General features: G+C 42.1%; 1 protein-coding gene across 7 annotated transcripts in view; it reads right to left on the bottom strand.

Moving 5' to 3' along the window:
- HERC6 (HECT and RLD domain containing E3 ubiquitin protein ligase family member 6) overlaps positions 1-12209 on the bottom strand; it is a 62533-nt gene that overhangs the window by 31098 nt on the left and 19226 nt on the right. For all 7 annotated transcript variants that reach the window (XR_004283207.1, XM_032332857.1, XM_032332859.1 and 4 more), the window contains 3 exons: positions 5958-6079; positions 5346-5405; positions 2488-2581 (listed from right to left, as the gene is read on the bottom strand). Coding sequence is in view for 6 of the 7 variants with exons in the window: in XM_032332857.1 (XP_032188748.1) it covers positions 2488-2581; positions 5346-5405; positions 5958-6079 (276 nt within the window). In the remaining variant the exon portion in view is untranslated. The remainder of the gene's footprint in view (positions 1-2487; positions 2582-5345; positions 5406-5957; positions 6080-12209) is intronic.

Raw genomic sequence — 12209 nt, 5'->3', positions numbered from 1 at the left:
TCTCATTGTTAGCTCTTTGGGGAGTTTCTTCATCTGAATGATCCAGAGAAGCATGGAATAAAACTCGCTTTCTTCTGTTAATCAGTCTATTGTCAGTTCACAGGCCCCCAAACTGCATGAACCTGAGTTGGAAGAGGGAAATTTTTCCAACGCAGCCCAGAATCACAAAATACTAAACTAGAATAGATCTTAAAGAGGAACTCCATAAATAATGAGCCCAATAAAAAAAGGAAAGACCCAACAGCATAAGTGCTGAATCAGTAGCCAATTCGGCTCAACTAGATTTGACATTGATGGCAAGAGAATCAGCTTTCCATTCCCCCAGTACAGGTAAAGCTTCTCTTGCTTCCCAAACTAGTATCTGCTAATGATTATTTACCTCTCAAACTTTATTCTTTTCATATTGAAAATAAAAATACTGTATTTACTATACATTTAAACATGTGCTTAAAAAAGTGCCAGTATCTAAAAGAAGGAGTAGAAGTCAGAGAAGGGGTTGTGACCACAGAAGCAGAAGTCAGTGATATGGGACCACGAATCGAAGAATGTAGGCAGCCTCTAAATCAAGAAAAGTCAAAGAGGGGTGCCTGGGTGTCTCAATTGGTTAAGCAACTACCTTTAGCTCAGCTCATGATCTCAGGGTCATGGGATCAAGTCCCACATCGGGCTCCCTGCTCAGTGGGGAGCTTGCTTCTCCCTCTTCTACTCTACCTGCTTGTGCTCTCTCTCTCTCTCTGTGTCAAATTAAGAAATAAAATCTTTTTAAAAAAAAGTCAAAGAAATAGATTTTCCCTAGAGTCTCTAGCCCTATTTTCTATTATTACTATAACAATCACTATACTATATATTAGTACTATACTAACTAACCATACTAACAGTTACTATAACCACAAATTTAGTGGTTTAAAGAAACACAAATTTGTTATCTTGTAGTTCTAGAGGTCAGAAGTCCAAAATGAGGGGCACCTGGGTGGCTCAGTTGGTTCAGAATCTGCCTTCAACTCAAGTCATGATCCCAGGGTCCTGGGATCAAGGCCCACATTGGTCTCCCTGATTAGCAGTGAGTCTGTTTCTCCCTCTTCCTCTGCCCTCTGTCTGCTTATGCTCTCTCTCTCAAATAAATAAACTAAAATCTTAAAAAAAAAAAAAAAAAAAAGAAGTCCAAATGGGTCTTGCAGGACTAAAATCAAGACATTGACAAGGTTGCATCCCTTCTGGAAGCTCAAAGGGAGAATCTGTTCCCTGGCTAGTGGTTTCTTATAGGGATAATCCCATCTCTTTCATTTCTCTAGTTTCTAGAGACTGTCAGCATTTCAGCATTCCTTTGCTATTGGCCTTTCTTCATTCTCAAATCCAGAAACACACATCTTCAAATCTCCCTAACTCTGACATTCCTGCTTCCTCTTATAGACACTCCTGTGATTACACTGGGCCCCTCAAGATAATCCAGAATAATCTCCTCATCTCAAGATTGGTAACTTGATGACCTATGCAAAATTCCTTTTGCCATGTAAGGTAACACATTCACAGACTTTGAGTATTGCGACATGGACATCTTGGGAGGCCATTATTCAACCACCACATTTCCTATTATACACTCCATGCAACCATTAATCTATTTTCTATTTTTATGGATTCGCTGTCTCTGAACATTTCATGTAAATGGAACCAAACAATATGTGATTTTTGTGTTTGTCTGCTTTCAATTACATAATGTTTTGAGGGTCACCTATGCTATAACACCTCTCTTTTTTATTGCTGAGTAGTATTCCATTGTATGAATCCACTGCATTTTATTTATCCACTTACTGGTTGATAAATATTTGGGTTGTTTCCACATTTTGACAATCATGAACATGCTGCTATGATCATTTACATAGGAGCTTTTGTGTGGACATGTGTTTTCATTTGGGTTGGAAAAGCATCCAGAAGTAGAAGTGCTGGTCATATGGTAAATCTATGTTTAACTTTTTTGAGAAGCTGCCAAATTGTTTTCTAAAGAAATACACGTCTGCCAGCCATAAATGAGGCTTTCGGGTTCTCTGTATCCTCACCAATACTTGTTATTGTCTTTCTTTATGATGATATCATCATTGTGGATGTGAAGTGCTATCTCATTGTGGTTTTAATTTGCATGTCCCTAACGATTAATTGTACTAAGCATTTTTCTCTATGCTTATCCATAAATATCCATTCAAATCTTTTGATCTCTTTTAAAATTTAGGTCATTCCCCTTCTTACTGAGTTACAAAAATCATTTCTGTATTTTGGATGCAAGTCATTTGCCAAATATATGATTTATAAATTAAAAAAAAAAGTGCTGGCATCTAATACAGTGTCTGGAATATGGTAACCTCATGAACAGTCACCCCTCCCCGATCACACACCATCCCTCTGACTCAGCTCCCAACAAAATTAAACTGCAATCTACTGGTTCCCGTAAAGAAATTCCATTGTTCTATTTCTCAAGTAAATATTGGCCATTACCATGAGAGAAATCCATTCTGTTTTGGTTAACTTCTCGAAGGTATCTCTTGCCTTTTGTAAGTCCACATCAATGGAAATCGTTCCTATAGATTCTCTTTGGATAGAAGAAATTTACAAACGAAAAACAAAACACACATGAACAGATGGAAAATAGTATTTCTAAACTTCATACATATTTATTGTTTTATTAGGTAGCAGATACAAACTTCTTTCTTACAGCTTGCCTCCTTTCAAAATAATTTACTTGGCACAAAAAAGTTATATTAAATTTATATTCTCCTAAGAGAGAGTAGGTAACAAATTATTATCTCTAAAGTGGCTACAAGTGTGGGGTGCGATAATAGCAAGATTTTATGTGCTGCATCTGAAAACTGACACTATTTACCCTCACACTCAGCCGGTACACTGAGAACTGAAACTACCCAACACCCCGCCCATACCTTGCCATCTACATCTCCATTACTTAGGATTCCTCTGTTTCATTAGCATGACTTCACTATTCCAAGTGAGCCTAAGCCCAGGCAAGTGGTTTGATTGTGCATTATAGGAACTTCCTGAAAAGACCCATTAACTCCTCAATGGAAAGCACTAATTTATGCCCTAAAATTCTTAGACTCTCTTGCTTCCAACCATCCTGGATCATTGAATCTTTTCCCAGTCCTAATCGAGCCCCCAGCAGCCCCACCCCTCCATCCCCCAAACTGAAAGGCCTACCCCAAACGAAACTGCCAATTCTTGATAAAGGCCTGCCCAGCCTTCCCCTTAGTAACACTATCAAAGCTTTGTCTAGGTGTTGTGTTGGGGATATCTGAAGAGACTGCATCTGTCAAACAACTTATTTTTATAACATTCTATCAAGAAATACCTTATGCTTGCTGAATTAATGGATCAATAGTAATACCAGGGCTAAAATACTTACGCAAGTACTCAAAGTATTGTAATTCTCCCTTTAAAATATATTGTCCTTTGCAGTCTTTGACATCTTAAAACCAAACCTTGAGTTTCATCACTCTTGGGAGGATACTTTTCCACTTTACAAAGATGATATCCTTCACTTGGAAAACATTCTATATGCAGTAAGGATTAGCCTGAGGCTAGAGTAGGGAAGAAAGAGGAAACACTGTATGGCAGAGTCGCTGTCCCTTACTCCTCTCCTGGAAGGCAGGCAAGAAGAAGAAGAAAGCAAATGGGAGAGGAAGAAGGCAGAGGCAGGCAGTGTCTGATCTCTCTTCTCTCCCTTGACCGGGATGTGTGGAGATGAATCAGGATGCTCTTTAGAACTCTAGAAAGACACTGCTTATGGGCTGCCAGTGGGGAGCCATGGCATTCAGCTTCCCTGGGTTTCTCTCTCTGGTCCTGAGGTGAGGTTGTTGGACTCAACAGTTCCTCCAGTCCCCTTAAGGAGTGACTGAGAGTGCAGTTGGCTTAAAAACCAATGGGACAACTGGGGGTTACACAGAGCCAAAGAATGCCTGCAACACCGGTTACGTGAGTGCCACCTACTGGCCTTCCCTGGCCAGGAGGAGGCAAAGATGTGTATAACTATCTTCAGAACCTGTGAGGCAGCTTGGGGCCTATTCAACGGGGAGGGATGAGACCTGACCTAGTGGGTAGGACTGGACTGAGTGATAACTGCTGCGGACACGCCAGCAGGGCATCAGCCTCCAGAGAAGGCAGAGGGCAGCCTAAGGACCCCTTCATGCTACTATCCACCTTCACCCTTAAATACTGTTAAATTAAACATGGAGGCCATTACACTGAGGGGGCTCTATCACTGTGGGGCCTATGTACAGCTGAGCCTATAATCTGAGCCTATAAAAACCTCAGTAATGATATCGAAACCTAAGGACTACCAGTCACAAACAGCCCTCACGCTTTGAGCTATAGTCGATCAATTAATTGCTTTGCTTTGCTTCTGCACCTTCTCTACACATGTCTTTCCTCTAGCTCCTGTTGGTGGAGTGCTCCTAACCATTTCAGTTTGGTGCTGCCCAGTTTGAATCAGTATTTGCTTAAGTAAATCTTGAAATGTTTAATATGCCCCAGTTTATCTCTTAACAGTTCCCAGGCACAGTGTTATAAAGCATAAAGGGAAAGAAAGAAATACCAAACCAAATGTTGAGCGCTTCACAAGAGAGCTGTTTATAGGACTGGATCAGACACAAAATAGAGAAATTAGATTTTCCTCTGTGGCAGTGAACCTAGTTCAAGATAAAATAAATGGAATTTATTTTCCCTGTTGCTGGATTCCCCTATTGATCCCACCACAAAAAGAACTGCAGAGTGCTGCCTTGGCCTCTCAGTACTATAGCGACATCAGAATGATCCCTCATGGACATGAAGATCCTGAAAAGAACATCATTCCTTTTTGTCAGGTCACAGAGGAGGACAGGGGAGAGAAGGTGAACAATGTGAATTGGGAATTACAACTTGTTGTAAAGTTGTCTTTACTTTACAAAATGGGAGAATTCTGTAACAACCTTTAGAGTTTTCTATGTTGAACTTTATGTTCGAAGATAACGTAATTCACAAATTAAAATGACTGACTTAAAGCATTTCATTTTAAATATTTCTCAATGTGTTTTTCTTTCCCCAGTGTTTTATTTTTTTTTATTTTATTATTATTTTTAAAGATTTTATTTATTTATTTGACAGAGAGAGATCACAAGTAGAGAGAGAGGCAGGTAGAGAGAGAGAGAGGAAAGCAGGCTCCCCGCCGAGCAGAGAGCCTGATGCGGGCCTCGATCCCAGGACCCTGAGATCATGACCTGAGCCGAAGGCAGCGGCTTAACCCACTGAGCCACCCAGGTGCCCTCCCCAGTGTTTTAAATAAAGGTAAAGCTCATGTAAAGATTTACCTTTTCTTTAAAAAACTTGCAGTCAGACAAGCAGGAGATGAAAATATCATCGCAATTTCGCTGTAAAAGTAACACAAGTGTTAAGTCGTACCGTACTATGAAGCATGACTCCTCTTTTGTCCAATTATACAACTGATGACATGAAATCATCAAGAAAAATAACTACTCTCATGACGAGTCTTCCAAATTCTGGATATATTCTGTGCTGATAAATCTCACCAAAACCCTTCATAGTTCATTTTACCAAGTCACGGATTTAGATAAAATCCATCCTTCTGGAAATAGAAATTTATAGCGCCCCGGAGTATAAACTGTGAAAATGCACAAGAGTCTAGTTCAATGAAGGCTTAGTGAGACACAACATGTTTTTGATTCTCTCCTGCCTCTCTCACGCCTATCAAGGTGCCTGGGAACGGCATGTCCTCAATATAGTTAAATAAATGATGTGAGATCATCAGTGACGTCTGCAAACTTCGAGGTGGTGGAAGAGAATATGGTTAAAATGCACGTGATTTCCCAGCAAAGCCAAACCTTGTCTTATGTTTAGGATAAAATTACCCCATGGCTTTGAAACCAAATACCAGTGATTTATAAGTTATCAGACAGAGCTACCTCTTAGCCACTTCGCGTTCAGGGCTTCTTGCTGCTGATGCTATCCATTTTTCTGTCAGGGACTGGCTAATTTGTCTTATTTCTGGCAGAATTTTCCTGGGAACATCTGTAGAACTGGTATCCTTCATGGGAAAAAAAAAAAAAAGATCAGGAAAACACCCACGTGCTGAGGAATAAATAACACAGCAAGGCTTGTGGTGCAGGCGGTAGGTAGGCCCCCACCCTCTCTGACGGGGTGTGTCGGGGGAGGAGGTGTAGTCAGAAGGATTGGGTTCTCAGACTGGCCCGGCAGTTCCAGTCCTAGCCTTGACCACTTTGCTTGATCTGAGCCTTAGCTTTATCATTTAAAAATGGAATGACACAAAATAACTGAAAACAGGGACTCAACCCCATATTCACTGCAGCATTATTCACAAAAGCCAAAAATGTAGAAACAGCCGGTGTCTAATGACAACACAACAGATAAACAGGGTGCATAGACACAGGAGAATATTCAGCTATTGTAAGGGCCTACTTAGCCAGAGTGATTCCATCTCGGATTAAATAGCCATTTTGTTGTTTATGCAGTAAAATATGGTCGACCAGTCCCTGATAACGGAGCCCAGAATACAAGGACAAGTCAGGCCAGGTGGAGACATCCAATCAGTAAAGCGCACATACTATCTCTCTAACTACCAAAGAATGTGGGCCCCACCTTTTGGGCGCCAATTCTGACCAAGATGATAGGCTAGTTCAAATAGCTACTATAGGGTGAACTGTAATTCAATTGGCCACCCATGTGTGACTTAGCATGACTGTGCAGCTTTCTCTGTGTGTTGCAATCTCATTGGCTACCTGTGTGTGGCCAGGCTCAACCACATGGTCTTTGCTCTATAAAAGTTAGTCTATGAGACTGGGAAGGTTTGCTCTCTCTGTAAGAGGCCACCCCGGCTGGTCGGTTTGATTCTCGATACTGGCACGAAATAAAGCTTTGCTTGACCTTCACCTTGTATCAGTCTCGCTCCTTTGATCACGGACCCTAACACCATAAAAAGAGATTCTGATACATGCTGAAACATGGATGAATTTTGATGACATTATGCTAAGTGAAATAAGCCAGATACAAAAGGACAAATAGTGGTGGGCACCTGGGTGGCTCAGTGGGTTAAAACCTCTGCCTTCAGCTCAGGTCATGATCTCAGGGTCCTGGGATCCAGTTCCGCATCGGGCTCTCTGCTCAGCGGGGAGCCTGCCCCCCCCCCCTCTGCCTACTTGTGATCTCTGTCAAATAAATAAATAAAATCTTAAAAAAAAAAAAAAAGGACAAATAGTGTCCTTTCACTTATATGAAATTGGCAACTTCAAACTTCATAGAAAGTAGATTAGACATTACCCAGGGCTTGGGGCAGTTGCGGGGAGTCATGGTCATAAATAGAGACTTATAATTTAATGGTTACAGAGTTTCTGTTTGGGGTGATAAAAAAAAATTTTTTTGGAAAAAAAAAAGTTTTGGAGATGGATAGTGGTGATGACTGCACAATATTGTGAATGCAATTAATGCCACGAAATTGTATGTATATATATATCATAAAATTTTCTATTTTAACTATTCTTAAGTATACAATATATTTTATTAAGTGTACTATATATATTTTATTGTGGTTAAAAATATTTATATAGATTAACCATAATTTTTAAAAAATGAGATAATAATACCTACCTCTCTGGGCTCATGTTAAGATTAAATGATATTAGGTACCCAAAACCTTTGGATTATAGTTGATATTCATTTTTTTTTTTAAGATTTTTATTTATTTATTTGACAGACAGAGATCACAAGTAGGCAGAGAGGCAGGCAGAGAAAGGAGGAAGCAGGCTCCCTGCTGAGCAGAGAGCCTGATGCGGGCCTCTATCCCAGGACCCTGAGATCATGACCTGAGCCGAAGGCAGAGGCTTTAACCCACTGAGCCACCGAGGCGCCCGGTATTCATTTTTTTTAAAGATTTTATTTATTTGAGAGAGAGAGTGGGCATGAGCGGAGGTGGGAGGGGTGAAGGGGTGGAGGAAGGGGGTGGAGCAGAGGGAAAGGGAGAAGCAGACTCCCCACTGAGCAGGGACTCCCCCACTGAGCAGGGACTCCAGGATCATGACCTTAGCCAAAGGCAGACACTTAACCAACTGAGCCACCGGGGTGCCCCTATAGTTGGTGTTCAGTAAACACTGGTTTCTTTCTCCCCTCTAATCACCCATAGATTTTTACTTTTAAATCAGTGGTTTTCAAACTTTGGCATGCAACAGAATTACTTGGTGATTTTGCTAAAGCATAGACTGCTGAGCCCAACCCCACAGTTTCTCATTTAGGGGTGGAGTTCAATAATTTGCATCTGGGGCACCTGGGTGTCTCATTCGGTTAAGTGGCTGCCTTCAGCTCAGGTCATGGTCTCAGGATCCTGGGATCGAGCCCCATGTTGGGCTCCCTGCTTGGCAGGAGCCTGTATCTTCCTTTACCTCTGCCTGCTGCTCCCCCTGCTTATGCTTTCTCTCTCTGGCAAATAAATTAATTAATTAATCTTAAAAAACAAAAGAATTTACATCTAGCAAATTCCATGTGATGCTGCTGCTCTGGTGTAGGGCCCACACTTTGAGAACCATGGTTCTATACAATACTTGAATGGAAATGGCTTGGTGAGAGGTATCCGAAATCACTATATGGAAAGAAAAACCTGTGTTTTAATATAGTCTTCCAAAGGCATTAGTGCTCTGCTCCATGTTATACCTCTGCCTCCAATGAACTTGTAATAAATCAGGAAATTTTTTTTTTTAAGTAATTCCTATCTATGTCCAGCGTGGGGCTTGAACTCAAGACCTTGAGATCAAGAGTCACATACTCTACAAACTGAGCTAGCCGGCCATTCCATGAGTCATAAAACTCTCCACCGTTTTTATTTAATGCTAAAATAAAATCCGGAAAAAGATGTGTAACCGTGACTTCTGAAGTTCCCTTCAGCTTCCTGATCTGAGCCCTCGTGTTCCCTCTAGCTCAATCACAAGAAAGCTTTTATTCTCCCCACCTGGCTGGAAACTTAGGACAATGAGGGGCTCCCTATTGGCACTTATACACCATTTCTTCTACTCTCCAAAATCCCAGCTTCTCTGAAGTAATCATCTTCCAATGTCCTTGTCACTACCCTTCAACACTGAAAATTTTAGTACCTTGCTGTCTCCCTTAGCACTGCCATGCTTGTTGTCATTCTTCCTGTAATTCTTGGCAACTACAGAACTAATAAACATGATTTATTTCCCACCAGATCGCTCAAGTCTTGATCTCATCTCCATACTTCTCCTCTGCTCCGCCTCAACTATCTGTGTCCTGGACCAGGGTTTCAAGATGGATGTTATTGACATTTTGGGTCAGATAATTATTTGTTGTGGGGGTCTTGTGCATTGTAGGATGTTTAGCAGCTGTTGTGGCCTCTGTCCACCAGATGCTGGTGGCAGCCACCCCAACACACCTGCCCTTTTCCAGTTACTTCAACCTAAAACATCTCCAGGAGTTGCCCAGTGTTTCCCAGGCAAAACCATTCCTAGTTGATAACCATTGTCCTAGATCTAGGTAATACCCCATGCTTTATAATCATCATTAACTGTTTCACCTTCTAAAATTTCTATTAGAAACATTCTCAGGGGTGCTTGGGTGGCCTTTGGTTCAGGCCATGATCTCAGGGTCCTGGGATGGAGCCCGGCATTGGCGGGTTGTGGTTGGTATGGGGGGGGGGGGTCCCTTCTCAGCAGGGAGTCTTCTTTGCCCTCTCCCACCCCCACTCATACTCTTTCTCACCTCCCTCCCACCAAATAAATAAATAAAATCTTTAAAAAAGAAAAGAAACATTCTTTTCTTTGGTTATGAGACACCTTTTCTGATACCCTTAAGGTAAAACTCCCAATCTAACATTCTTTAGTGCTGGAATGAATTAAGACTTTTGGGGGCTGTTTGGAACAGAATGAATGTATTTTGTATGCAAGAAGGACATGGATATTCTGGGGGGGAGAATGTTATGGACTGAATGTGTTCCCCCCCAAATTCATATGTTGAAATTCTAATCCCCAGTGCGACGGTATAAAGAGGTGGGGACTTCGGGAGGTGACTAGGTCTCATGAATGGGATTAGTGCCCTTAAAAGAGACCCCAGAGAGCTCTCTTGCCCTTTCTGCCATGTGAAGACACAGCAAGAAGACAGCCATCTGTAAGTAAGGAAGCATGTCCTGACCAAACACTGACTATGCTGGCCTCTTCATCCTGGACTTCCCAGACTCCAGCACTGTGAGAAATACATCTCTGCTGTTCAAAAGCCTCTGAGTCTATAGTGTTTTGTTAGCAGGCAGAGCAGACTAAGACACTTACTTTAGAGCAGAACCCACTCCAACATTCTTCAAGGCCATCAGGACCGCCAATCCAGTGACCCTATTGTTTGTTCATTACTCATCACCTCCTCATTCTTACCCAGCTTAGAGTCCATGGTCAGCACTATAAGTCCCTTGCAAATACTTCCTACTCATTCACTGTCCTAATGAACTTACCTAACAAAATTCCATCTGTGGTTAAAAAGCAAGTCTGGGATACTCCAAATTTGAACCCAAGCAAAACTGAATCTAATCCATTCACTGGAGAGATTCACCCAACGGTGCTGACTGATTTGACTTGCAGTCCTACTATCATAAATGGGCACCCAACACTATTTAGTGATTTCCCACAACATTTGCTTCTCACTCTCTGAGACAACTACTGTACACCCTCCTTTTATTCCCAAACCTGTTAACACTTCTCCTGTCTCACTCACTCCCAGATGAGGGCCTTACCCTCTTTGTCACTGTGAAAACCGAAGCCATCAGGCACCTTTCCACCATCACCTCACACTCATTTCCACCATTCCTTATTAGAGCAAAATAATTATTTCTGCTCAAGCCCCTCCATTCTACACAGATGCAATCCCGCCTCAGCTTCCATGCTCAGTGCAGAGTCTGCTTGAGATTCTCTCTCTCCCTCTCCTTCTCCTCTCCTATTGTGGGACATTGCTTCTGCAGATATTCATTCTTTCTCATGTACCATCATTTTCTCCCCCTGAACAGGATCTTTCTCAAAAATCATCTCATTTTACTTGACCTCTCAGCAGTATGTGACAGGATTAGCCACTTCCTCCTTCTGGAAATACATTCTTCTCTTATCTTGATGAGCCTCCCTCTTTTCCCTTACCTCAGAAACTGGCCCTTCTCAATTTCTCTTCCGGCACCTCTTCACTGCTGGGCTTCTAAATGGAGAAGTCTTTCAGGACTGGATTCTGGATTCTTATTTTTACTCTCTCTCTCAAGGTGACCTTTCACCCAGACCCTGGCTTTAAATACTGTCTGTACTTGGATGACTACCATGTCTATGTTCCAGTGCTGACATCCTCCCTGAGCTCTAGATTTGGACATGCAGCTAAGGCTCCAGATCCCCTCCCCAAGGATACTCACACTGATCCCAACTCACCTACTTGCCTCCATCTCATACAACTCTTCACCCTTTCCTACTATGTTCTGCCCTTCTGGCCCTCTCTCAGTCCCTCACACATGCTAAACTTATCCTTGCCACAGGGCCTCTCTATGTGTGCTTACCTGAACACTCTTTTTTTTTTTTTTTCAAGATTTGCTTACTTATTTTAGAGAGAGAGTATGAGCAGGGGAAGGGCGGGGGGAAAGAGAGGAGAGAAGCAGACTCCCCACTGAGTGTAGAGCTTGTGGAAGGGCTCGATCTCACAACCCTGAGATCATGATCTGAACCAAAATCAACAGTCAGATGCTCACACAACTGAGCCACCTAGGTGCCCCTGGAATATTCTTTCTTTGGATCTAAGCACGGCTGAGGTCTCTGAGACCTCACTTCCCAGCCTCTGAGATGTCTTCCCTGACTGACATTTCTTTTCTTTTTTTTTTAAAAACATACTCATGGGACGTCTGGATGGCTCAGTTGGTTAAGCAGCTTCCTTCGGCTCAGGTCATGATCCCAGCGTCCTGGGATCGAGTCCCACATTGGGCTCCTTGCTCCGCAGGGAGCCTGCTTCTCCCTCTGACTCTGCCTTCCACTCTGTCTGCCTGTGCTCGCTCTCGCTCGCTGTCTCTCTGACAAATAAATAAATAAAATCTTTAAAAAAAATAAAATAAAATAAAAACATACTCATTTATCTTTGAGAAGGAGAGTGCATGTGAGTGGGGCAAGAGACAGAGGAAGAGAATCTTC

This window comes from Mustela erminea, chromosome 2 (genome assembly GCF_009829155.1).
Source record: "Mustela erminea isolate mMusErm1 chromosome 2, mMusErm1.Pri, whole genome shotgun sequence".
Taxonomy (NCBI): Eukaryota; Metazoa; Chordata; class Mammalia; order Carnivora; family Mustelidae; genus Mustela; species Mustela erminea.
Note: the sequence above shows the minus strand (reverse complement) of the source record. Positions and strands in the feature narration are given on the sequence as shown.